We start from the raw sequence: 27911 nt of genomic DNA on the forward strand, positions 1-27911 counted from the left end.
GAAGGGATACAATACGAAGTGGACTTGAAAGCAGACCATCCAGCAAGCAACAGGCGGTGTAATCTGCAACTGTGACAGCTCATCCTGAATCAATATTACATCATTCCAAAACTGAGTCAGCAAATAAGGTCCCTTAGTTAGTTTGTACAATTCCAGCCAGCACAAAAACTGAAAGACGTAGCTCGAGATCTGAGACACCCGTGGAATAAGGATTTTCGTCACTTCAGGTTTGGCTACAGTGCCTCTTGAAAATATCATCGCAGTCCAAACAACCAGCAATTCAAACTGTAAGAAACTCGAGTACTGCGCAGGATAATCCCTTGACAGAACAGAACTCTGGGCACAAAATCCTTGATGCATTTTTCGATCTGTGCATTTCCAGGGCAAGTTGCCAGGTGTCTATTGATGGACCTTCTCTAAATTATTCCTATGTTAATACGTAACTAATGGTTTACTTGCCTACGAGGCAAGGAGTTTGCTTAATTGTTGCACTTGCGTGCTTATTTAAAGGAGGCACCAGCAACCATAATGGTTTTGTGTAAATGTCCCATATTTTTCCAAATGTTTGAATACAATAGATGTTCAGTCCAATTTCAACCGGATTTCGGCGTTACTGCCAATGATCAGTCCCATACATCCTAATTTCCTTTTCATAGGATACATCCTATAGCATTTTCCCCTGCGCAAATGTATACGGGGCCATTCCTTTATTATTGTTAAATCCACCGAAGATAGCTTAATGCAAAAGGCGAAACCTGCCTGGCACACAATTACACATACATTACAGGAAGAAAACGGCGTTTCAGTTCACAAAACGAATACCGCTTGATTCTACAGCATATGTAAGTCGGCATTACACATTCTTTTTCAGTCTCTTCTGATTATTGGTATGACATTCAAAGTAAGAAAACAACGTCTCAATCTCATTTTTTGCTTTCCTTCTTCAAAATGCGAGGTGTTGACTACATCAGTATTTGCACACAAAGGGTGTAACCGTGCGATATGACACCGAGAACATTGCCAGTATAATAAACGAACTGTTGTTTATCTCAGTAGTAGTATTTTGTCCTAAAAGCAGGGCTACCTATTACAAAGAGATTCGAAGTCAGCTGGGTATTCGCAATCGTTTACTAATAATCAGTTCCACATTTTTGAGAGAGGAAAACAAAAAGTGTTTAAACCAAAAAATGATCAACAAAGAATATTATAATTTGACAGTTATGGTAGCAAGTAACGAGAAGTGCTTATTTTCCTTCCTAAGATAATCTTATATCAAAACAATTAAAAATTCTTCATTAACTAAATTAAACAGTTGCCTACTGCATTAGAACGGAAAAGAAAACTTCTGCAGTAACTGGTTACTTCAGTTACACCTGTACAGAAATAACAATAACCTGTAGTTAAGTATTAATATTTCTGCATTGACCCCATTCGTTTTTCCTGAAAGTCGTTTCACGGAACTCTTGACAGGATAATTTTAAATTACACATCATCATCATTATCTCTGTGACCATGTCGGTTTGCAATTTCTTTGTCGACTGCGCGTTTATGCAAGAGAACACCCTTTCGACGGTTCTTTCGACATTGGCATTGTGCGTTAGAATTGCAGAGTAATATTCTGCCAGTTTCAGTAACTGATATACCTTTAAATCCTTATGGTATATATCCTTAGTCCTCCTCATATCTCTTCCTCGCGCTAGTGTCATTAGCTTGGAACGGACCTTAGTTGTACGTTCTCTACTTCACCGCTCAAAAGCCTAACGAAGGCCGGACTCGCATATACTTGGCCGGTCACTTGGCAACCATACTGCTAGCAGCCGTATCCGTTAAGTTGTTGTACAAAGCACCTTCTTTACTTTCCAACTTATCTTAGAAGAACGTAACAGGGGTTAAACTTCTCGCTTGCTGTTTTCGTCGTTGCTGTGTTCCTCAATTACGTATTCTACCTTGCGATCGGATGCAATCAAAATATTTAAATGGCTTACATGCTTTGACGTGCTGTCCGTCTACTATTATGTTTCCTACATTTTCTCCACTGCATTGATATTCAGTCTTTTGAAAGTTTACTTTCTATCCTCATTTATCTTATTCTTCTAATAATTTTCTTAGCATAAAGCAAATATAATCCTCTTCACTAGCCGCCACCACCACCTCATCACCTGCGACGAACAAGGTACACATACACTGATACTTTATCATCTAAATGTCCACCCCTGCGCACTACCTTTCCCTCCAGATGTCTAAAGCTATCTGCATGTATATTTTAAACAATGCAGGAGACTGCTTTAATCTTTTCGTAATTTTGAAAGGCTGTGAGGAAATTTAGCTACCCACATGGACTACGCACTATGCAAACTTAAATAGTTTGCGTATATGTCTAACTTACGTTTCTCGCTTCCCACGCCTGGGTTAGATTCCCGGCGGAGTCAGGGATTTTCTCTGCCTCGTGATGACTGGGTGTTGTGTGATGTCCTTACGATAGTTAGGTGTAATTAGTTCTAAGTTCTAGGGAACTGATGACCATAGATGTTAAGTCCCATAGTGCTCAGAGCCATTTGAACCATCTAACTTACGTTAAGTACACTACCCCTAGGGACTTCAAACAGTTTCTTCAGCGGCACTACACGTTATACACCTTGTCCAGACCCGCAAACACTAAATGGCTTCTCAGATTGCTTTTTAGTCTCTCTCCTTTCCAAAAAGACAAAGAAAGTGGTAGTTCCAACAATGAGACACGTGGAAGAATGGCTGACCAAATGTCCACAAACAAAACAAAAAAATTGAGACTCGTGCCGTGGAACATGAAAGATTTGTTTTTGAGAGTAAATACTGGTTTAACCATTACGGAAAAAAAGAGAGAAAAATTTTAGACAACTAAGAATTCTGTTTTCAAAAGCTTTTTCGGTTTACCAAAAAGTCGGAAAACTGGAAATAACTTTCTTTTGCAACAAATCTTTCAACTGTTGCTTATTTCTTTGTATAGCACTGCAGATTTCTAATAGTATCAGGTGAAACATGTACGGGGCTAACAGTAACAAAAAGTTCGGTTACAAAATCCGAATAGGATTGCAATCATTGTTAGCTGCAAAACAAGAGTCATCGACGCAGAAGCTGAGGAAGAACGGCGAAATTTGAAACGGTAACAACGTAATTAATTGTTCGCTGCTAGTTGCGGTATCTCTCGACAGTTTTTAATGGGCCTACATAATTTCCTGAGCTCCCCACATTGGACAAACTTATTTAAAAATGAATGTGGACACGTGCTGCTTACGCGAGTGATCCGCGTGGCTCTCGTAAATCCCCGTGGACGGCGACCTCTCGCTCTCCTGTCCCTTCACCTCGCCGCCGGCCTTGGCACGTGGTTTCCCCCGCGACCGCCGCACGTGCGAAACCCCCGGACGGTCGGCAGAGCTGGGCTGTCCAGTGCTGTGCTTGCCCAAACCGTCTTTCCCCGATCCTCGCCGCCCCACCACTGGAGGTGCTGCTGCCGGCACAGGGCACAGTGACGTCACAAACGGCGCAGCAACACGTTAACGTCGCTCGTCCGGCGCGGCGGTTTAAGTAATCCGGCGCTCGCAGACGGCTCACAGTTTAAAAAGAGGCGGCGGGGCAAGGTGAGCCGGTCTGAGCTGTCGGAACGAGGGGCGGCCAGCAGGAGGCAAGTGCAGAGCGACAGGCGGGCAGCAATGCTGGTGGTGCAGTTTCTGATCGCGGCCGCCGTGCACCCGAGTGAGTAGCCACGGCGAGCGCGGTCGCGTGCCACTGGTGGGCGTGCTCGCGGCTTCGGAGCCTGTGCGACAACTTGGCAAACAGCCGCCACGACTCGTGAAACGTTTGGATTATTTTATAGTCTCTTTTCATTACTAGTTTCGCCGACAACATTCTCCAGATGGCTGTATTATATTAATAGCACGAATTATTGTTCACCTGGTACATCTTTGAGCAAAAATATAAAAAACTTTTAATCGATAAACAATGGAAAACAGCTAATACCTCAACTCAATTTAAATCATTGTATATGTATGCGCCATCTATTTCCAGGATTTCTTCCGAAAACTGACGTTTCCACGTACCGTAGTACAAAACTTCAATTTTGAATATAAAATCTGCTTTCACCGTCTCCACTAGATAATGTTTAAACCTAAAATATGGCACTGGCCACCATAATTGTGTGTGTGTGTGTGTGTGTGTGTGTGTGTGTGTGTGTGTGTGTGTGTGTTTCACTCGGGCCCATTGTGGTTGGTTCTGTAGATTTTACAGCAACTTTCGTGGAAGAGACACCTTTCTAGCTTAAGAACGGGATACACTGCTGTATGACAAGGAAATGAAGTGCCAGCAGTAATAATTTCATGAAATTCCTTTCATTAGTGAAAACCTGACTTTCGGTCATCTACGCTCACTTTCGAATGACGAACTCGGCTTAGGGTCACTTCTCATAGAACAGAAAAAAGACCAAATTTAAATTTACGCTATCTATGTACACAATTATAGTGCGTGTATGTCTGTAATACCAGTATACTTTCTCTCGCTACTAATTAGTAACGACCTCAGCTGCTTTATCGTTTCTATCATTTTCTCACCTTTTGCAGAGACTGTTGTACCATACACAGTGCCTGTGTAAGATAAAGTAAACGATAAGCGACTTTTCTATGCTCATCTAAAGCCTCGCTCATGCCAGTTGCGAAATTCACTTTTCCTACATTCTACATGTGCTCCATCGAAAACTATGTAATAACTTAAAACGGAATTATTCCGCGATGATGTCACACACTTTCTGGATTGATGGACAAGGGTAAACGTATCAATTTCACAAAAGAGATCCTGGTTCGGAAACCGACGAGTGAAAACTCTTCTGATACCTCTGACAGTAGTATACGTGTTCCGGAACTGCTGTTGCTAACATTGTAGGGTTGATGACTTTCAGAGGTGGTACCATGGACCAAAACAAGGAAAAAGCTTCTAGTAAACATGGGCTGTAAAGTTCATACCTTAAGAGTTATGAGCACTTGCTCATCTTCGCTACTACAAAACCCATCTTTTGTACAAGAGTCCATATTTACTACACATTTCTTCTTCTCTTGGGCCAATTTGTTGTGGTCTTCACTCCAGAGACTGGTTTGATGCAGCTCTCCAAGCTACTCTGCTCTGCGCAAGCCTCTTCATCTCCGAATGACTACTGCAACCTACATCCTTCTGAATCTGCTTTCATCTCTTGGTCTCCCTCTACGATTTTTACCCTCCGCGCTTCCCACCAACAGTAAACCGGTCATCATCTAGTCAAGTTGGGCCACAAATTCCTCTTCTCTCCATTTCTATTCAATACCTCCTCATTACTTACATTATCTACCCATCTAATCTTCAGCATTCTTCTGTAGCATCACATTTTCTTCTTGTCTTAACTAGTTATAATCCATGTTTCACTTCCAGACAATGATGCACTCCTTACAAATACTTTCAGAAAAGACTTCCTGACAAATCTAAAATCGGCGTTAACCAATTTCTCTTCTTCAGAAACGCTTTCCTTGCCATAACCAGCCTACATTTTATATCCTCTCTACTTCGACCAGCATCAGTTGTTTTGCTTCCCAAATAGCGAAACTCATTTACTACTTTAAGTGTCTCTTTTCTAATCTAATACCCTCAACATCACCCGATTTAATTCGACTACGTTCCACTATCCTCGTTTTGCTTTTTGCTTTTCTTGATGTTCATCTTATATCTTCCTTTCAAGACATTGTACATTCCGTTCAACTGCTCTTCCAGGTCCTCTCCTGTCTGACAGCATTAAAATGTCGTCGTCAAACCTCAAAGTTTATATTTCTTCTCCAGGCATTTTAATTCCTACTCGAAATTTTTCTTTTGTTGCCTTTATTGTTTGCTCAATACACAGATTGAATAACATCGGGGAGAGGCTACAACCCTTTTTCACTCCCCTCCCAACCACTGCTTCCCTTTCATGCCCTCGACTCATAACTGCCATCTGCTTTCTGTACAAATTGTAAATAACCCTCCGCTCCCTGTATTTTACCCCTGCTACCTTCAGAACTTGAAAGAGAGTATTACAGTCAACATTGTCAAAAACTTTCTCTAGGTCTATAAATGCTAGGAAGGTGGGTTTGCCTTTCCTTAACCTATCCTATAAGGTAAGTCGTAGGGTCAGTATTGCCTCACGTGTTCCAACATTTCTACGTAATCCAAATTGATCTTCCCCGATGTCGGCTTCTAGCAGTTTTTCTATTCGTCTGTAAAGAATTCGTGTTATGGTTTTGCAGCCGTGACCTATTAAGCTGATCGTTCGGTAACTTTCACACCTACTGACACCTGCTTTCTTTGGAATTGGAATTATTATATTCATCTTGTATGAGAGTATTTCCCCTGCCTCATACATCTTGCTCACCATGTCGTAAGAGTTTTGTCAGGACTGGCTCTTCGAAGGCTATCATTAGTTCTAATGGAATGTTGTCTACTCCCGGGCTCATTTCGACTTAGGTCTTTCAGTGCTCTATCTGACTCTTCACACAGTATCATATGTCCCATTTCATCTTCATCTACGTCCTTTTCCATTCCCATAATATTGCCCTCTAGAGCATTGCCCTCGTATAATCCCTCTGTATACTCCTTCCACATTTCTGCTTTCCTTTATCTGCTTTGGACTAGTTTTCCATCTGAGCTCTTGATATCCAAGAATTGGTTCTCTTCTCTAAAGGTCTCTTTAATTTTCCTATAGGCAATATCTATTTTACCCCTAATGATACATGTTTCTAGATCCTTCCATTTGCCCTCTAGCTACCCCTGCTTGCTCGCCGCGGTGGCCGAGCGATCCTAGAAGGTTCAGTCCGTAACCGCGCGAGTGCTTCGGTCGCAGGTTCGAATCCTGCCTCAGGCATGGATGTGTGTGAAGTTCTTACGTTAGTTAGGTTTAAGTAGTTCTAAGGGACTGATGACCGCAGATGTTAAGTCCCATAGTGCTCAGAGCCATTTGAACCACCCCTGCTTAGCTAATTTGCACTTCCTGTAGGATCCCATTTGTGAGATGTTTATATTCTTTTTCGCCTGCTTGGTTTACTGCATTTTTATATTTTCTCCTTTCATCAATTAAATTCAATATCTCTTATTTTACCCATGGATTCCTACTAGCCCTCGTCTTTTTACCTACTTCATCCTCTGCTGCCTTCACTATTTCACCCCTCAAAGCTACCCGTTCTTCTTCTACTGTATCTCTTCCCCCTGTTCTTATCAATCGTTCCATACTGCTCTCTCTCAAACTCTTTACAGCCTCTGGTTCTTTCTGTTTTTCCAGGTTCTATCTCCTTAAATTCCTATCTTTTTGCAGTTTCTTCCGTTTCAGTCTACAGTCCACAAGCAATAATTTGTTCACATCAAACCCCGGAAATGTCTAACAATTTAAAACCTGGTTTCTAAATTTCTGTCTTGCCGTTATATAACCTATCTGAAATCTTCCAGTGTCTCCAGGCCTCTTCCACGTATAGTATTCTTAAAACAAGTGTTAGATACGATTAAGTTATGCTCTGTACAAAATTCTGCCAGGCGGCTTCCTCTTTCATTACTTACCCCCACTCCATATTCAGCTACTATTTTTCCTTCCGTTCCTTTTCCTACTATTGAATTCCAGTCTCCATAACTATTAAATTTTCGTCTCCCTTAACTGAATGATTTCCTTAGGCTTGTGTTCAAATGGCTCTGAGCACTGAGGAACTTAACATCTGATGTCATCAGTCCCCTACAACTTAGAACTACTTAAATCTAACTAACGTAAGGGCATCACACACATCCATGCCCGAGGCAGGATTCGAACCTGCGACCATAGCAGTCGCGCGGTTCCAGACTGTAGGCAATGATTTCTTTCATAGCATCATCATACATTTCTTCAGTCTCCTCATCATCTGCGCAGCTAGTTGGCATATAAACTTGTACTACTGTCGTAGGCGAGGGCTTCGTGTCTTGACTGCAATAACACGTTCATTACAGTGGCGGATTTAAAAATCTTGCGCTCCTATGCACACCATATTATATGCCCCCCCCCCCTCCAAAAAACCTTGTTTTAAATCATAACTATTACCTGATCACTTCACAATTGCCGTTTTTGGTGGGAGCGCTGTGAGCTGTTTCCGTACTCTGCTATTCGTTGTTCTGAAAGACGCGTCAGCGGTCTAGTCGCTCTCAATCAAAATGTAACATGGTTCCTGAACTGTACTTCGTGCACGGCAACGGATGAAACACCCCAACTCTGCTTGGTGTACGGCAGCGGATAGAACAAACTTAAAACTGCATTGTGTTAACACATTCTTCAGTCGAAAGATAACAGAAACAAACACAAGGAAAATAACTTTTCTTTTATGGCCTGAACATTCAGCAGAGCTTGTAGGAGACAATGGATTTTTGTTTACATTCACTTTTAATATTTTCTTTTACACGAAACCACTGAAAATGAAAATAAAATAGTTGTGTTACGTTCTAAAAATTGAAGCGAACATGTCATTCATAAGAAATTAATACGTACTTTTGCAGAGATGCGTTCAAAATTAAAATTAAACAGCCTATAATAGCTTTTTTAATTTCTGTATCTGCAACACCTTTGCACTTCCTGTGTATAAGTTCTTTGACCAGAACCTACGAGTTTCTGTAGATTAGATTAGATGAATACTTGTTCCATAGATCATGAATACTACACTTCGTAATGATGTGGAACGTGTCAGGTTAATGAAAGATGTCTGTACAAGATATTACATTACACAAAATATTGCATGACACTAATGCTTAAGTTAGTTTTTTTCCCTCCCTTAATTTAAATCTAAAAATTCAGCCAATGAGTAGAAGGAGTTGTCATCTAGAAATTCTTTTAATTTATTTTTAAATGTTGGTTGACTATCTGTCAGGCTTTTGATGCTGTTTGGTAGGTGACCAAAGACTTTTGTGGCAGCATAATTTACCCCTTTCTGTGCCAAAGTCAGATTTAACCCTGCATAGTGAAGATCATCCTTTCTCCTGGTGTTATAGCTATGCACACTGCTATTACTTTTGAACTGGGCTGGATTATTAACAACAAATTTCATAAGTGAATATATATACTGTGAGGTTACTGTGAGGATCCCTAGATCCTTAAATAGATGTCTGCAAGATGACTGTGGGTGGGCTCCAGCAATTATTCTGATTACACGTTTTTGAGCAATGAATACTTTTCTACTCAATGATGAATTACCCCAGAATATGATACCATACGAAAGCAGTGAATGAAAGTAGGCATAGTAAGCTAATTTACTGAGATTCTTATCACCAAAATTTGCAATAACCCTAATAGCATACATAGCCGAACTCAGACATTTCAGCAGACCATCAATGTGTTGCTTCCAGTTTAACCTCTCATCAATGGACACACCTAAAAATTTTGAAAATTCTACCTTAGCTACAGACTTCTGTTCAAAGCCTATATTTATTACTGGAGTTGTGCCATTTACTGTATGGCACTGTATATACTGTGTTTTATCCAAATTTAAAGAGAGTCCGTTTGCTGAGAACCACTTAATAATTTTGTGAAAAACATCATTTACAATTACATCACTTAGTTCTTGGTTTTTGGATGTTATTACTATACTTGTATCATCAGCAAAAAGAACTAACTTTGCATCCTCATCAATATGGAATGGTAAGTCATTAATGTATATCAAGAACAGCAAAGGACCTAAGACCGAACCCTGTGGGACCCCGTGCTTGATAGCCCCCCCCAGTTTGAGGAATGAGCTGTTGTATTAACATTACATGAACCACTTGTTTCAACTTTCTGCATTCTTCCAGTTAAGTATGAATTAAACCATTTGTGCACTGCCCCCCTCAAACCATAATGATTTAGCTTACCTAAAAGAATTCCATGATTTACACAGTCAAAGGCCTTTGAGAGATCACAAAAAATACCAATGGGTGATGTCAGGTTATTCAGAGCATTTAATATTTGATCAGTGAAAGCGTATATAGCATTTTCAGTTGAAAAGCCTTTCTGAAAACCAAACTGACATTCTGCTAGTACTTTATTTTTACATATATGGGAGGCTACTCTTGAATACGTTACTTTCTCAAAAATTTTTGATAGAGCTGTCAGAAGAGAGATTGGGCGATAGTTGTTGACATCCGACGTATCCCCCTTTTTATGCAATTGTTTTACAATGGCATATTTCAGTCTATCGGGGAAAACACCCTGCTCCAAAGAGCTATTACATACGTGGCTGAGAATCCTACTTATCTGTGGGGAACAAGCTTTAAGTATCTTGCTGGAAATGCCATCAATTCCGTAAGAGCTTTTACTTTTCAGTGAGTTTATTATTTTACTGATTTCATAGGGAGAGGTTCGTGGAAATACAGTTGTTTCAAACTGCACAGGTATGGCCTCTTCTATTAGAAGCCTTGCCTCTTCTAGTGAGCAACATCTTTAAATCTGCTACATCTAAGTTCTTTAACCACAGCCCACATGTTTGTATTTCACGAGTGCACATCGTAATAGTGTAATATGGAGCTATACCTGATATATATATATGGACGTGAAAGTGTGTAACTAAGTGGCAAAACTATCATCGCAGCACAACTGTAATAATGGTGCTTCGTCTTTTGGTAAGTACAGATAAATTTTCGTCAAATGCTGCCTTATCACTTACAATTGTCCCACTTGTATTTGTGCAGAAAATATTTTTTTTGTATTTATACAGTGATTTCTAACAGTACAAACATGTAAATGAGTGTATAAACACCTGAAGATGGGCGCAAGCCCGAAACCGGTCGTGTGACGAATGAGCAACCTTTTATTGTGACTGGTAGTGGATATTTTTCTACAACCCCATAAAAGTACAGTCACGGAGTTCGACAGCATCCACTGTGGATAAAATTCATAAAATTAAACTATCGCTTTACGTGAAAGTGTAGCAGTTAAAAAAATAACAAAAAAAGACACGTTCGGTATTAATACGCGAATCCATAGGGAAGCGTAAGAAATTAAATGAAATAGATTTCGGTGCATACCTTTAATCCATGTAACGGCTGAACAGTTTTGTACTGCAGTTACTAATCTCACCATAGCTCTTTCTAATGGTATTAGCACAGACAGAACTGAACGAAGTTATTTATTAACACTTTTTCATCTGAGGGTACTCTCCATAACGTATATTTCCGCGACAACTAAACATTTCAGCAGACGCCAAGAATACGCAACAGCTGTAATATACTATAGTATCAGTCCGACTTTACTGTGCAGCCGCGAGCGGCCTGGGTCATTCTTGTATTGTTTAGTATTGTCGGGCGCCTTTGGTCACGCCTGCATGTTTAGTTCCGCGTTCTGCCACTGACAATTGTAAAATGAACAGGAAATACATAAAACTTCTTGGCAGATTAAAACTGTGTGCCCGACCGAGACTCGAACTCGGGACCTTTGCCTTTCGCGGAGAAGTGCTCTACCATCTGAGCTACCGAAGCACGACTCACGCCCGGCCCTCACAGCCTTACTTCTGCCAGTATCTCGTCTCCCACCTTCCAAACTACAGAAGCTCTCCTTCGAACCTGCAGAACTAGTACTCCTGAAAGAAAGGATACTGTGGTGACATGGCTTAGCCACAGCCTGGGGATGTTTCCAGAATGATATACATAGTTTGTAAATCCAATGAATGTGCTCTAGGTTATAATAAAAATCACATTATAATCTTAAATTTTTAAAACTAATATGAATAAATAAAGAAACACACCAGTCAGCAAAGTATGCGTCTGGCTTTGACGGCAGAAAACTCGTTGATCATAATTTCATAGTTCAGACTGTCATCAGTTACGAGGTCGGTTTCTATGCGAAGAATGGACAAGGCGTTCAATCTCACCTCAGACAACGTAGAATGTAGGTACGATTTCAGTCTTTTAAGAGCCGAAAACGAGCGTTCTGCTGAATAATTTGTTTATAAGGGAAATACATAGAAATATTCTAAGTGCAATCTCAACATTCTGAAACACGGACTGTAACCTCTCCTTTCCTTAAAATATACTCATTTCGACTGGTATGTCACTAATCTCAGAAGATTTCAAAAGTTCCGTGAAATATGCACATTCACTAGGGAAGGGAGGCTCTAAATCTGTGTCACATGAGGCTTGGAGTTATGCTGCACATTCAGCAACATCGTCAGGTGAATTGTTCTTAAGGTTACTGAAAACTGTGAAGGAGTCAAACAGTGTACTATAGCTTTCCTTACTCCCAGTAATTTGGCGTACAAGTTGTCGAGGACTGGGAGAAGTGTTTCGACTCTAAATTTTTCCATTCCAATCAGAAAACTTCTTCAGAGCCCGCTTCTTCGTCATCATGAAATTTGCGTTTTCGTGATCTTTTATAGGAGCATTCATAGACTATATCAGTCACAATCTCCATGGATTTATTTTCATGACAGTCGAACATGCCACGAATAGATGCAATAAATCCTACCAGTGATTCCTATCATTCATGCACTATTTTAGTATCAATATTTACACTTTGTAGTTTCACATTTACACTATTGAATCTCTGGAGTATGTCCTTCTAAACTGTCATCATGAGTACTGTTTATAGTCTGCTGAGTTGATTCAATAAAGCTGAAGCCTCATTTCGCACAGGTGGTTTTTCAAACGTATTATTGACAATATGTGTGAGAGCATTGATAACGTCCTCCCAGTTTTCATATAAACTTACACACGCTTCCTCTCTTGCTGACCAATGTGTTTTTGATAAATTTTTACCGTGGTGGAGCCACTCGGTACAAGAGAAGGTAGAAAGTAAGAAAGCTTAATAAATGGTTGAACTCAAGATCAGACAACGATTGGTTGGAATACAGAGAGCGGAGAAAAGATGCACGGAAAACAATAATTAAGGCAAAAAACGAAGCCTGGCAGAAAACCGGTGAAGAGGTAGAAAAAAGCATGGGGAATACACGAGCAAATAAAGCCTGGAAGGTACTAAAAACAATGTGAACACAGAATAAACATAAAATATACACCTCATTAGCATGGGGAATGGGTACAACACTACCAAGGACTACTAACTGAGAACAGAGCTGAATTCACTTACAACCCACCAGGCATTGAAATCAGTAATGATAATATACCACCGATAACCTCAAAGGAAGTCCAAAATGCAGTTAATGCCATGAAAAACAGAAAGTCGCCAGGTCCAGGGTTAATTTATATTGAGCTGGTTAAAGCAGCACCGTCAAAACTCTGAGATATCGGCAGTGATTTTTGGCAAATGCCTTGGAGGAGACGAAGCCCCAAAGGAGTGGAGAAAGGCAACAATTACATCAATATTTAAGACTATCGTGGTATTAGTGTGATGCCATCCATGGCGAGAGTCTGCGGCCGTATCCTAAAAAAAGAGGATAGAAGAAGAAATAACTGAATCTGAAGAACAAAATGGATTCAGATCTGGTCGCTCCTGTACTGATTGAGTATTTACCCTCAAAAACCTAGTGGAGAAAAGGACAGCAGGGGACCTTACGATCCACATTGTCTTTGTAGACCTCCAGAAAGCTTATGACACAGTTCCACAGAACAAGCTATGGACAAGTCTAATTGATAATGGTGTGTCACCGAGCTCTGTGAAAGCTGTCAGACTCCTCTACCAAGGTTGTACGGTAATGGTTAAAGTGAGAAATCAACTATCTCAAGAGTTTAAGGAGACAAAGGAACTACGCCAGGAATGCACACTTGCTCCTACACTCTTTAAGATCTACCTAGAGGAGGCACTAAAATCATGGAAAAGGAAATGCGGAGGAATGGGTGTCCCCATAGACGACAAGATCTTGTTCACTCTATTGTTTGCTGACGACCAATTGTTAGTAGCTGGAGATGAGGAAGATGCAAATTATATGCTCCGCAAATTAAAAGAAGAATATGAAAAATGGTGTCTTGTCATAAACGTATCTAAAACAGAATATCTTAAAGTGGAAGAAAATACTGTTAACGACTTACAGCTAGGTTCTGATACTGTTAAAGGGTGTCATAATTTTAAGTACTTGGGAGTGAGCCGGCCGGGATGGCCAGAGCGGTTCTAGGCGCTACAGTCTCTAACCGCGCGACCGCTACGGTCGCAGGTTCGAATCCTGCCTCGGGCATGGATGTGTGTGATGTCCTCAGGTTAGTTAGGTTTAAGTAGTTCAAAGTTTTAGGGGATTAATGACCTTAGAAGTTAAGTCCCATAGTGATCAGAGTAATTTTTGAACTTGGGAGTGACACTGTCGTCCAATTGTAGAAGTATGGATGATGTAAACAATGAAATAGGCCAGGGAAAGCGAGCTACAAAACAACTAAATGGTATTCTCTGGAACAAAAACATAACGCGCAGAACAAAACATACCATCTACCACACAATTATTGAACATATGGTGCAGAGTTGTGGGAACTAACTCAGAGGCAGAAAGATCGCCTGCTGGCTGTCGAGATGGATTTCTGGAGACGGAGTTGTGGATACTCCAGACTTGACCATATTAGAAATGATAGGATCAGAGAGATTATGAAAGTCAAAGGCACAATCCTAGACTACATAGAAAGGAAGCGCCTACTCTGGTATGGTCGCTTACAGCGTATGCCAGACACAACATGGCAATGGACTCCACATCAAAGAAGAAAGCGAGGTAGACCTGCGAGATGGTGGAAAGACGACGTCAACGAAGTAATGGCGGCGAGAGGTCTTAATGAAGGAGACTGGAATGACCGTGAACGGTGAGGATTGGGATGCGAGAGGCGGCAGCCGTAGAACCCTCGCTCATATATATATTTACCGTTTTGCTTCCTGGTTTCATGAAAGAAAGAGGTTTATCCCAGTGCTGTTTAGAAGCAGAGAAAAAATTATAAAGGTTTTGCGCTATATTGAAAAATGAACATACTTCCCGACAACAGGTTGAAGCACTAATGACGACTAAATTAATGAATGTGCTGCACAAGGCATATAATGCGCTTTCGGAATTCGTTCTTTAATGCGTGTCTGCAAACCAATGTAGATTCCTGACATATTGCTTGCGTTGTCATATGACTGGCCTGTAGCCAGTAATATCAATGGAATTTGTAGACAGGACTTTAACAACGGCCTCAGCTGAATTTTCGGACGGGTTTGGTAAACACAGAAGGAAACATTCAACAGGTTCGTTCACAAATCTTAATATGAAATCTAATTGATCAATATGTGAAATGCCTGCAGTAGAATCTACTATTATAGAGAAATATTTGGCCTGTTTTATTCCGGTTATGTTAATTCGTTCAGAAAGAAGCTCTATTATTTCATCACAGATTGTTGAAGAAAGATAACTTGTATGTCCTGCCCTGGATTTCCATATCGTTCAATGTGCTCTGCGAGAAAAGGATCAAACTCGGCTGTAAGTTCAAGAGACATCATAAATCGAACATTATGTAATGAATGAAATTTTTCAACTGTGCACGTAGGGGAAGTCCACGACTTGTTAGCTTCTTCATTACTGCAAACATCCTTTTCAACACACTGCGCCAGTACATTTTTTCTGTCTCAACATATGACTCGAAATGGTTATTTATTGTTCCAAGTTTTTCCTGTTAAGAGTGATAACTCAGAATGTTTGCGTTCAAGTGAATTCTCAAGATGAGATAAAATAGTAGAAATATTTTTCCAAGCTATACCATCAGTAGCAATTGCGGCCTTACCTCCGAACAATTTACATGGTGCACGAAAAACAGCACCGATGATACAGGAGTATACTAGGAAAAACACGCAAAGTTGATTCACCATTTAAAAGTTTACCGTAAAATACATTTTTGTTCAAATATCTGATTTTATCGCTTATTGATCTTCATAAATTAGAAAAATCACCGTTACAATTTTGATTAGTGCCACGTTGTAAGAGAATGTCGATTGTTGATTCATTGACACACCATTCTGCAGGATCATCACTAACGAGGTTGTTTCTTTTGTTGTAATGTCTGACTCGACTCTCGAAATCAGGAACAATATGCTTTTATTCATTTTTAATTTTATTTCGTCTGTATTTACTTCTTTTACAACAGCTACAGTGCCAGAAATATAATCCTTACTACTTGAACCCGAAGGCGAACAAGCAACATTTTTTGCGAAAAACTTAACTACTCTTCCATGTGTTTTTAGAACATTGGCTTCTCGTTCTCGCCACGTAATTTTGCACGTTTGCTTTTTTCACTTTTATTCATGTTACGGCACTTACAAAATTGTCAACCAACAGTCCAAAGACGGCCGCGGTGGCCGAGCGGTTCTAGGCGCTTCCGTCCGGAACTGAGCGGTTACTATGGTCGCAGGTTCGAATACTGCCTCGGGCATCGATGTGTGTGATGTTCTTAGTTTAGTTAGGTTTAAGTAGTTCTAAGTTCTAGGGGACTGATGATCTCACATGTTAAGTCCCATAGTGCTCAGAGCCATTTGAACCAACAGTCAAAACAAAAGAAACAAATATGTAAAAGGAAAGAAAGAAAGGCTGTATCCAGTTCCAATCGTATTACACCGCACAAGAGCACAAAGGGTTTTACTTTAAACACGGCACACGAGCACAAAGATTTTTCCTTTAAACAAGGAGCGATGAACTGACCAACTCGGATTACTCGACGTTACTGTGCTATGAAAGAAAGACAATGCAGAATAATTTGATTTCTTTTCGCCTGTTTTTCTGGTGTCAGCGAACAATAGAAGCACACCTGCTGGCTGGAATTCGTCACGTAAAGAAAATGGGACAGTCCCTTTTTTGGCTTCTGCTTCCCGCGTCGCCGGAATTTTGGCTGCGACACAAATATGTTCTGAATATTCTTGACATAGTCTATCTAATTTAAAATGCAATTAATTTTTCTAATTTATTGCAGTGAGGTGTGCTGGATCGATTCTTATACCACTTATCCTTATAACATTTTAGCGGTTTCTTTTCGCAGAGAAGACAGACTACAAAGTTTAAGCAGTCTTGTTGGCAGCTGATGTGGTGTATTGTAATTTGTGTGAACTCTGCTGTTATGTCTACACACAAATTCACCTTTTGTTCCAACATAAAATAAAAATAGCCTTTCCTCGAAGAAAAAAAGCTTAGTGCACAAGTTTAATATAAAATTTGCAATGCCATACTATTCATTTCCACAGAGTGGGAACTTTGATATCGTGCAGGCTGCAGCACAATAAATGAGGCAAACGAAAGTTGATTTCTTGTTTCTTCGCCAAAAAAATAAGTAAATAAATTTTTTAACTGTTGTGAAGTGTATTTCACACATTATTAGTAATTTTGCTTATCTTCTTTTCGTATAAACATGTGTTTAAAAATGTAAAACATTCCCAGTATCAACATGTTTTGTTAAACGGGTGTCATTAAATCAAAGCTCACAGCCATAGAGCTTTCACATTAATTACAGTAATGGAGGGCTGACTTGATACTGCTCCGTAATTTCTACAATAAACTTAAGCAGACTCGGGTTTTACATACTGAGCCCACACATGTCACAGCATTTAAGAAACTGCTGATTGGTTTTTCACAGCTTTTCAGGGGTCGCGGTATTTTCACGGGAAAAATATGGTAGGGGTAAGTAGAAGTCGACAACATTCTCGAAATAGTAACGTTTCAAACATTGTATTGTAGATTTCCGCCCTGACAGCTTACTTCAAAATATTTTGAACAATCATGAAGACGATACCATACAGAAACCCAATGTTTAGATTTCCATTCAGTCAGCACGTAAACTATGTATATTTCCAAGGTTGTATGGTTGAATTTCATTCTTAAGGCTTATTTAAACTAGCAAGTTGTTTAACAATATTAATAATTTTTGTCGTTTGTAAGAGCAGTTATTTTAAAACGTAAAATGTTAAAATGAGTACAGAGCAAAACATGCTGCCTCCCCCCCCCCCCCCCTCTTAAGGTGCCGCCCCCTAGGCCCGTTCCTAGTGGGCCTATATGTAAATCGGCCACTCGGTTCACCACGCTGCTCGTAGCAGCTTATACGAGTTCATACTTTTTTAATTCATTATTAAACCTACTCCTGCAGTACCCCTATTTGATTTTGTATTTATAACCCTATATTCACCTGACCAGAAATCGTGTTCCTCCTACAACCGAACTTCACTAATACCCACTTTATCTGACTTTAACATATCCATTCCCTTTTTAAATTTTCTAACCTACCTGCCCGATTAAGGGATCTTACGGAGATCTGAATGGGCGGCTATTTTACTTCCGGAATATTTTACCCAGGAGGACGCCATCATCATTTAACCATACAGTAAAGCTGTATGTCCTCAGTAAAAATTACGGCTGTAGTTTTTCCTTGCTTTCAGCCGTTCGCAGTACCACACAGCAAGGCCGTTTTGGTTGATGTTACAAGAACAGATCAGTCAATCATCCAGGCTTCTGCCCCTCTTCAGGAACCACATTCCTATATCAACATTTCCATTTGTACAAAATACAAAATTGTATTTCCAACCACTTTATATCGTTTGAAAGAAAGAAAATGCTGTGCAAGTTGGTCTATAATTCGCTGTACTTTTACCATCGCCACATTTGCGAACAGGCATTTTTTTCTATCCATTAGGAAATATTTCTTCTTCTTTGGCTAGTGAGCTTATGGGGTTATATGCTAGTAACTGTGTTCTCCTTTGGTGACAGCTACCAACTACTAAATTAATTACTTATTTTTCAAATACTTTATTGTCTCTCGGTGTTATCGGTTTCGAACATTTTATTGATCTTCAGATGGGTGCACGGCAATTCCGTGACGAGCTTTTAATCAAAAAATGGTTCAAATGGCTCTGAGCACTATGGGACTTAACATCGGAGGTCATCAGACCCCTAGAACTTAGAACTATTTAAACCTAACTAACCTAGGGACATCCATGCCCGCGGATGGATTCGAACCTGCGACCGTAGCGGTCGCGCGGTTCCCGACTGAAGCGCCTAGAACCCCGGCCGGCAACTATTAATTACTTCTGAGTGTATTCAGTGCATAAAACAATTAAACTGACAATTACTCCAGTCGTAAAGTAGACGCTAAAAAGCAAAATATACACTGACAAGCCAAAACATTAGGATCACTATCCACCGCGAGTTTCGATGCCGCCTGATGGCGTTACGAGCACGTGACGCGATAGCAGAAGTACAGTAAGCGGAGCAGACACTGAAGGGGACCGCCCCAGCGAAGATATGGGCTGCAAATGCGGAAGTACAATGACGTGTGACTTTGATAAACGGTAGATCGTTATTACGCAGATCTTATGAACGTGTACCTCGAAAACGGCTAAGCTGGTCGAATGTTCACGTGCTACTTGCTGTTTTAAGTGTCTACGGAAAGAGGTAGAAGGACAGTGAAACTACAACTAGGTGCTTAACAGGAGGACGTCCAGGACTCTCCACACAATGTGGCGTTTGGAGGCTTGCCTGCTCTGCAAATTAGGATTGATGGTGATCTGTGGCATCTCTGCCGAAAGAGAACAATGCTGCTGCACGCCCAAGTGCTGCGGAGCAGCAGACTACCCCTACATGTTCACATGCTGACCCAACGACATCGTCAATTACCATTGCAATGGGTATGAGACCATCAGGATTCGATCGTCGCCCACGGCGATCACATCTTTCAGCAGCATAAGTGCCCGTGTCTCGGAGGCAGAACCGTGCTACGGTGCTTTGAGGAGCATTATGGTGAACCCACATTGTCTTGAAGAAGAAAGCGCACGACAGTTATGTAATGTTGGCTGCATAGCTTCAGGCAAAACTTCTCACCAGGCCCTCGTACTTGGAGGGAGACACTATTGTTCTATGTATCTTTATGTGCTCCCTGTGTGCTCAGAACTAAAAAGAACGACGTAACGCGATCGGCGGACGTACTAGTGTCACTCCCCAACACACCTGTGCAAAACTTCATCGGCTTTTCAACTGTGGTTTCCATTCCGCGACCGATCGTTCCTTACTTTTCGAATAAAACTCGCGTTTCGTTCCAATGACGGACAAACGAGTTATTACGCAGGTGGTTATAGTATTTTGGCTCATCAGTGTATATTGCGTATATTATAAACCAAATGGAGAGATGAAAATATTATCAGTGTGTTGTGAACCACAGCAGGCAAAACACAGTGACAAGAGAAAACTCGTTAAATGTATTCGAAAGATATTAAGAGCGTATTCTGACGTAAATTATAAATGATTCACTAATGTATTTACTCTTCAATTTTCGGTAGTTCACGTTAAATTTGTATTACGTTCGCGTTTCACACGTATTTTTTGAAGAAACCATTAATTTCGGCTGTATCGCATGTAATATATTCAAAAGCAACAGGAAGGAGGTGCGTACGCTATGTGATCAAAAGTATCCGGACACCTGGCTGAAAATGACTGAAACGTGATGCTGGAATTCAATATGGTGTTGGCCTAGACTTGGCCTTGATGACAGCTTCCACTCTCGCAGGCATACGTTCAATCAGGTGCTGGAAGATTTTTTTGGGAAATGGCAGCCCATTCCAGGAGAGCTGCACTGAGGTATCAATGCAGGTCGGTCAGGCCTGGCACGAAGTCGGCGTTCCGAAACATCCCAAATTTTGACAAGATTCAGGTCAGAACTCTGTGCAAGCCAGTCCATTACAGGGATGTTATTGTCGTGTAACCACTCCGCCACAGGCCGTGCATTATGAACAGGTGCTCGATCGTGTTGAAAGATGCAATCGCCATCCCCGAATTGCTCTTCAACAGTGGGAAGCAACAAGGTGCTTAAAAGATCAATGTAGGCCTGTGCTGTGATTGTGACACGCAAAACAAGGGGTGTAAGCCCTATTCACGAGAAACACGTCCACACCATAACACCACCGCCTCCGAATTTTACTGATGGCACTACACACGCTGGCACATGATGTTCACAGGGCATTCGCCATACCCACACCCTGCCATCGGATCGCCACATTGTGTACCGCGCTTCGTCTCTCCACACAACGTTTTTCCACTGTTCAATCGTCCAATGTTAACGCTCCTTACACCAAGCGAGGCGTCGTTTGGAACTTACCGGCGTGATGTGTGGCGTCCGCTCGACCATGAAATCCAACTTTTCTCACCTTCCGCCTTACTGTCATAGTACTTGTTTGGAATTCCATTGTGATGGTCTGGTTAGATGACAGCCTATTACACATTGCGACTCTCTTGAACTGTCGGCGCCGCGCGGGATTAGCCGAGCGGTCTTGGACGCTGCAGTCATGGACTGTGCGTCTGATCCCGGCGGAGGTTCGAGTCCTCCCTCGGGCATGGGTGTGTGTATGTTTGTCCTTAGGATAGTTTAGGTTAAGTAGTGTGTAAGCTTAGGGACTCATGACCTTAGCAGTTAAGTCCCATAAGATTTCACACACATTTGAACTGGTGGCTGTCCGCCTGTCAACAGGCGAGGTCGCCCTGTACGCTTTTGTGCTGTACGTGTCCTTTCACACGTTTCATATACACATCGGAAACAGTGGACCAAGGATTGCTTAGGAGTGAGGAAATCTCGCGTACAGACATATGATCCAAGTTCAAAAATCGTTCAAATGGCTCTAAGCACTATGGGATTTAACATCTGAGTCCAACAGTCCCCAAGATTTAGAACTACTTAAACCTGACTAACCAAAGGTCATCACACACATCCATGTCCGAGGCAGGATTCGAACCTGCGACCGTAGCAGCAGCGCGGTTACGGACTGAAGCGCCCAGAACCGTTCGGCCGGCATGACCCAAGTGACACCCAATCACCTGACCACGTTCGAAGTCCGTGAGTTCTGCGGAGCGCCTCACTCTGCTCTCTCACGATGTCTAATGACTACTGAAGTCGCTGATATAGAGTACCTGGCAGTAGGAGGCAGGACAATGCACCTAATATGAAAAACGTATGTTTTCGGTGGTGTCCGGATACTTTTGATCAGATAGTGTATATTTCGCATATGCTGTGGAAATTCAGCTTCGCTCTTCTTAGGACAAATGTAATAAACGTTGAATTCATAAACTCGTAATATCTTTCAAATAGTTTTACATATAAGAGGCGATCACAGAGCTTCTGTTTGAGGGCGTTGCTGCAGCGTAAATGCAGCGTGGCGCCACTCTGATGCGGGTATAGTAGCACCGATATGTAGAAGGGACTAGTGTGGCATTCATATCTTTTCGACGAGCGCCTGGTAAACTATGGCGAAGTTATTACTAAATGCTTCCGAACAGAACAATGTAATTCTTTTTTTGGCTGCCGAAGGACAAGCGTGTAAACATCCATCGGAGAAAGAAGAATGCGTATGGGGCAGTGTATCTGTTGAAAACCACCATTGTGGAATGGTGCACAAAGTTCTCTGCTGACTGCCACTCGACATAAGAAGCCGGTCGATCTGGTTGCCAGCTTCGTGCTTTACAGGAACCAGAGTCTGAAAGTGTAAACGATGCAGTGCTGTCATCCATCGTCCTCTCGTCCCAAGAAGTTTAAGAACCAGGAATCTGAGGGAAAGGTGATGTTCACCCTGTTCTTTAATTAATTGCGCAACAATGGAGTCTTACGGCGCGCAATTAAGCTGAAACGTCTGGGAAAACTGCGACAAATGGTGTTGCTGCTCCCTAATAACGCGAGTCCCCATATCGGAAATGTCGTAAATCAGACCCGCCCTAAAGTCTCGATCCCTCCCTGGAGGACGAGCATTTGCAGCAGGGAGTTCCGGGCTTCTTCGCGCAACAGGTCACGGTGTTCTACCAAACCAGTACCTTCAGCCTGGTGCCTCAGTGGGAAAACTGCCTCAGTGTTCTAGGCGAGTTTACCTGACTGGCATATACCGACTGTGGACTGTGCACCCTTGGAACGGAAACACTGTGATCGCCCCTTATAGTGAATTCTAGTTACTGAGTTAGGGTTATATTTTTACTTTGATGTCATTTCGATAGTAGTGTCGTATCTTTCAACTCACATCTGGTGTGTAGTGTACACTGCCCGTATCTTTCCTTTGTAGCTTCGCAGTTAAGCCGGCCGCTATGACCCAGCGGTTCTAGGCGCTACAATCTGGAGCCGAGCGACCGCTACGGTCGCAGGTCCGAATCCTGCCTCGGACATGGATGTGTGTGATGTCCTTAGGTTAGTCTGGTTTAATTAGTTCTAAGTTTTAGGCGGCAGATGACCTAAGAAGTAAGTCGCATAGTGCTCAGAGCCATCAAAACATACTAAAACTTGTGATGCTACTGTGAAATCAGGCTGTTCAGCGTACAACTTCTAATGATGGCCCAGTCACTCAAAACATTTGCGATTGTGCTTGTCTCTGCACTCGAGTAGTTTGCTGCACACGGTTCTACTGGAGGTGATACGCGCTCACCTCAATCTGGCTTTTGAACTGATTGATCCACCCACCTATAATGGGACCTACATAGTGAAGCGGAATCCGTACTACGGTACAAATTGGCATTTGTCACATTCATAAATTAACTGTCACACAGCGACGTATTGGAAGATAGAGATTTTTAGCAAAGCGCACTTGGAGAGACTTATCCCTCGGACGAATTCGTAAGACAGGTGATGTATTAGCCTACGATGAAGTACCTACAGTCTTCAAAAATAACAGCGAAGAAAGCATGGAATCGCAGAGCGTAGGGAGAGACGGACAGATCCAGGAAAATGTACGTCCGTCCAGCGCTATCGACTAACAAACCGGATGATAGGACGATAAAATGCTGTGCGGACGGGCAAATGACGTCATACCAGCTACGAGAGCGCAGCGGCGGCAGAAGCAGGCGGCCGCAGCGGTTGTTTTAAGCGTGGCCTCCGCAGCGGAAGTGGGTCAGTACTCGTTTGACTTCCGCGCGCTACCGGACACCACCGGCCATTCGTCATGTCGCCCCTGTTGTCTTTGCTTCTGGCAACGGCGCTTCAACTCACCGACATCGCCCGTGAGTAAACATCATGCTTAATAATGGCTGTTGCTGATGTAGTAGTTATTTTTTTTCAGTTCGAAACATCGTTTAATACAGCTCTCGACGGTAGACTATCCTGTGCAGCCCATTACATCTTTGCATAACTAACTGCAAGCTTCGTCCATTTGAAGCTTGCTTACTGTAGTGAAGCCATGTTCTACCTATTACAATTTTTAGCCTCTCCACACACTTCCCTCCATGGACAAATTGAAGATTCTTTGATGTGTCAGGTTGTGTCCTATCAATCGCTTGTTCTAGTCAGGTAGTGCCACAAGTCGATTCAGTACCAGCTCATTAGTTATCCGATCTACCAATCCAATCGTCAGCATTCTCGTGTGGAGTGATATTTCAAAAAATTCTATTCTCTTCTTGTGTGTACTGTTTATGGTTCAAATTTCACTTTCGAACAAGACTACATTCTAGAAACAGTCCTTCAGTTCATCTTTTTCAGACAAGTTTTTGTTGCCGTTGCGTTTGCACCTAATGCGTCTTTACCTTGAAATGTTCACTAATTTTGCTATACAACGAGTAAAACTTTTCTGCTACTTCGGTAATTATTTCCTAATTTAACTATCTCAGCGTCACCTGATTTAACAGCACTACATTATATTACTTTTGTAGTTATTGATCTTTTAACATCTTTTCAAGACACTACCCATTCCGTTTAAATGCTCTTCCGAGTCCTTTGTCGTCTCTGACAGATTTAAGTGTAATCGTTAAAACTCGAAGTCTTATTTCTCCTCCCTGAACTTAAATTACTTTTTTCTCTATGGGTTCTTTTCCTGCTTTGTCAATGTACAGAATTGGAAATTTGTAGTAAGGTCTTTTGGGACCAAACTGCTGAGGTCATCGGTCCCTTTTCCTGCTTTGTCAATGTACAGAATTGGAAATTTGTAGTAAGGTCTTTTGGGACCAAACTGCTGAGGTCATCGGTCCCTTAGACTACACACTACTTAATCTAACTTACACTAACTTACGCTATGTATAACACACAAGCGCATGACCGCGGGAGGACTCAAACCTCAGAGAGGGGAGCCGCAAGGACCGTGGCAAGTCGCCCTAGACCAAGCGGCCAATGTAAAGAATGAATAACACGGGAAACGGTGTGGCTTGTGTACAAGTCACAGGCAACCTTTTGATCCTCGTACATTATTCCCGGAATTTCAACATTATCTACAGCTATGCGAGTTGCTGTAAATGCGTCATTAATTTCTTTTTTTTTTTTTTTCGTCACCTCGTTTCTTTTTCTTGACAGAAAGATTGGCGAAGGCGCCCGAGAAATCGGCACTGGGGTTCCGTGTGCCATGCGAGCGATTTGGGACAGTCTTTGTCCTCTGTAGCCCCCTAGTACAGTGGTCCACTACACTTCCATACTTACTGTGTTTGCGACTGAGGATTATGAAATAATCAATGTATTTAAACTTCTCAGTGATATGGACACTGTTGAATTGCAAGTACAGACACTTTTATATATCAACCAGGGAATGGACGCTCAAAATCAGTGCGACTTTTGAGGAAAAAAAAGTTACACTGCAGAATTAACAGAAGCATAACTGACAAGAATGAGCATTGAGATTGTTGCGCAAATATCCATTTATCGATGGGGATAAAATGTTGTGCGAGAACCATTTCAAATCAGACACCGATAGAAAGGCTGTACCGGTACTTCTTAGTAATGATTAGTTACTGTCTTTTAATGTAATCACCACAATTACGAAATAGTAATTCGATTAACTGCGTGACTCCAAAGCATCACGTTTAACATACGAAACAGTCTCTAACCTGGCCATAGCATATCATTGGATCATACAGGGTGTTTCAAAAATGACCGGTATATTTGAAACGGCAATAAAAACTAAACGAGCAGCGATAGAAATACACCGTTTGTTGCAATATGCTTGGGACAACAGTACATTTTCAGGCGGACAAACTTTCGAAATTACAGTACTTACAGTTTTGAATAACAGATGGCGCTGCAAGTGATGTGAAAGATGTAGAAGACAACGCAGTCTGTGGGTGCGCCATTCTGTACGTCGTCTTTCTGCTGTAAGCGTGTGCCGTTCACAACGTGCAAGTCTGCTGTGGACAACATGATTTATTCCTTAGAACAGAAGATTTTTCTGGTGCTGGAATTCCACCGCCTAGAACACAGTGTTGTTGCAACAAGACGAAGTTTTCTACGGAGGTTTAATGTAACCAAAGGACCGAAAAGCGATACAATAAAGGATCTGTTTGAAAAATTTCAATGGACTGAGAACGTGACGGATGAACGTGCTGGAAAGGTAGGGCGACCGCGTACGGCAACCACAGAGGGCAACGTGCAGCTAGTGCAGCAGGTGATCCAACAGCGGCCTCGGGTTTCCGTTCGCCGTGTTGCAGCTGTGGTCCAAATGACGCCAACGTCCACGTATCGTCTCATGCGCCAGAGTTTACACCTCTATCCATACAAAATTCAAACGCGGCAACCCCTCAGCGCCGCTACCATTGCTGCACGAGACACATTCGCTAACAATATAGTGCACAGGATTGATCACGGCGATATGCATGTGGGCAGCATTTGGTTTACTGACGAAGCTTATTTTTACCTGGACGGCTTCGTCAGAACTGGCGCATATGGGGAACCGAAAAGCCCCATGTTGCAGTCCCATCGTCCCTGCATCCTCAAAAAGTACTGGTCTGGGCCGCCATTTCTTCCAAAGGAATCATTGCTCCATTTTTCAGATCCGAAACGATTACTGCATCACGCTATCTGGACATTCTTCGTGAATTTGTGGCGGGACAAACTGCCTTTGACGACACTGCGAACACCTCGTGGTTTATGCAAGATGGTGCTCGCCCACATCGCACGGCCGACGTCTTTAATTTCCTGAATGAATATTTCGATGATCGTGTGATTGCTTTGGGCTATCCGAAACATACAGGAGGCGGCGCGGATTGGCCTCCCTATTCGCCAGACATGAACCCCTGTGACTTCTTTCTGTGGGGACACTTGAAAGACCAGGTGTACCGCCAGAATCCAGAAACAATTGAACAGCTGAAGCAGTACATCTCATCTGCATGTGAAGCCATTCCGCCAGACACGTTGTCAAAGGTTTCGGGTAATTTCATTCAGAGACTACGCCATATTATTGCTACGCTTGGTGGATATGTGGAAAATATCGTACTATAGAGTTTCCCAGACCGCAGCGCCATCTGTTGTTGACAATTGTAACTACTGTAATTTCGAAAGTTTGTCTGCCTGAAAATGTACTGTTGTCCCAAGCATATTGCAACAAACGGCGTATTTCTATCGCTGCTCGTTTAGTTTTTATTGCCGTTTCAAATATACCGGTCATTTTTGAAACACCCTGTACTTGAATCAGCTTACTGGGACACTTGACGGAAAATAAATCGGAAGTAATTCACTGTGGCAGGGTGTGGATGGCTGTTCACGAACATTTTCGCGAAAATTTAATTGAAAATTTCTGTAACTACTAGCATATGCATTAAAGATTCTCGGCTCATGCAACATCTTTCCTCTTAATTACGAAGGAAACGGAAGGAGCGTTAACAATCGGAGGATTTAGGAAATCACACACTTCCGGAAAATAACATTCACAGCGAATGTGCAGATGGAGCGATATGCACATCATTGTTCTTACAACCACAGACCGAGGCTTAGGTGGAATTCTTATTAATGTTGCCTGCATTAATGGGCCACTGCGTTTTGTTTCAGTAACTGGAAACAGTTATGCCCCAAGGGACTGAAATCGTCTAACAAGTCTCGACGGGTACACTTGGGCAAGCAGCGAACCTGCCCGCCGTTCCCGCTGTTCCGGCCCGTCATTCCCCGTGGCTGCTTTCCTCGCAGAGACGTGGATTGCTGACGCGATCAGCCGTGACGACACGCAAGCAATAGAGCTGTACAGAAAAGAAAAACACCACATCGGCAGTCGCTCTGTTTCCAGCTGACCACCGACTCAACAGGTGGCGACGCAGTGACCTAGTTCACAAAGGCCG

General features: G+C 42.0%; 2 protein-coding genes across 9 annotated transcripts in view; one reads left to right on the forward strand and one right to left on the reverse strand.

Moving 5' to 3' along the window:
• The window catches only part of LOC126284460 (trichoplein keratin filament-binding protein), a 713651-nt gene that overhangs the window by 287051 nt on the left and 398689 nt on the right, over positions 1-27911 (reverse strand). The gene's annotated exons all lie outside the window — the stretch shown is intronic.
• Positions 1-27911, forward strand: part of LOC126284463 (peptidoglycan-recognition protein LB-like) — a 201816-nt gene that overhangs the window by 162591 nt on the left and 11314 nt on the right. The window contains exon 1 of one of the 4 annotated variants that reach the window (XM_049983396.1): positions 23749-23888. The exons of the other annotated variants lie outside the window; for them this stretch is intronic. Within the exon in view, the coding sequence (XP_049839353.1) occupies positions 23831-23888 (58 nt within the window). The 5' untranslated portion in view covers positions 23749-23830. Of the gene's footprint in view, positions 1-23748; positions 23889-27911 lie in introns of those variants that run through there. 4 annotated transcript variants of the gene reach the window in all.

This window comes from Schistocerca gregaria, chromosome 8, assembly GCF_023897955.1.
Source record: "Schistocerca gregaria isolate iqSchGreg1 chromosome 8, iqSchGreg1.2, whole genome shotgun sequence".
Lineage (NCBI taxonomy): Eukaryota > Metazoa > Arthropoda > Insecta > Orthoptera > Acrididae > Schistocerca > Schistocerca gregaria.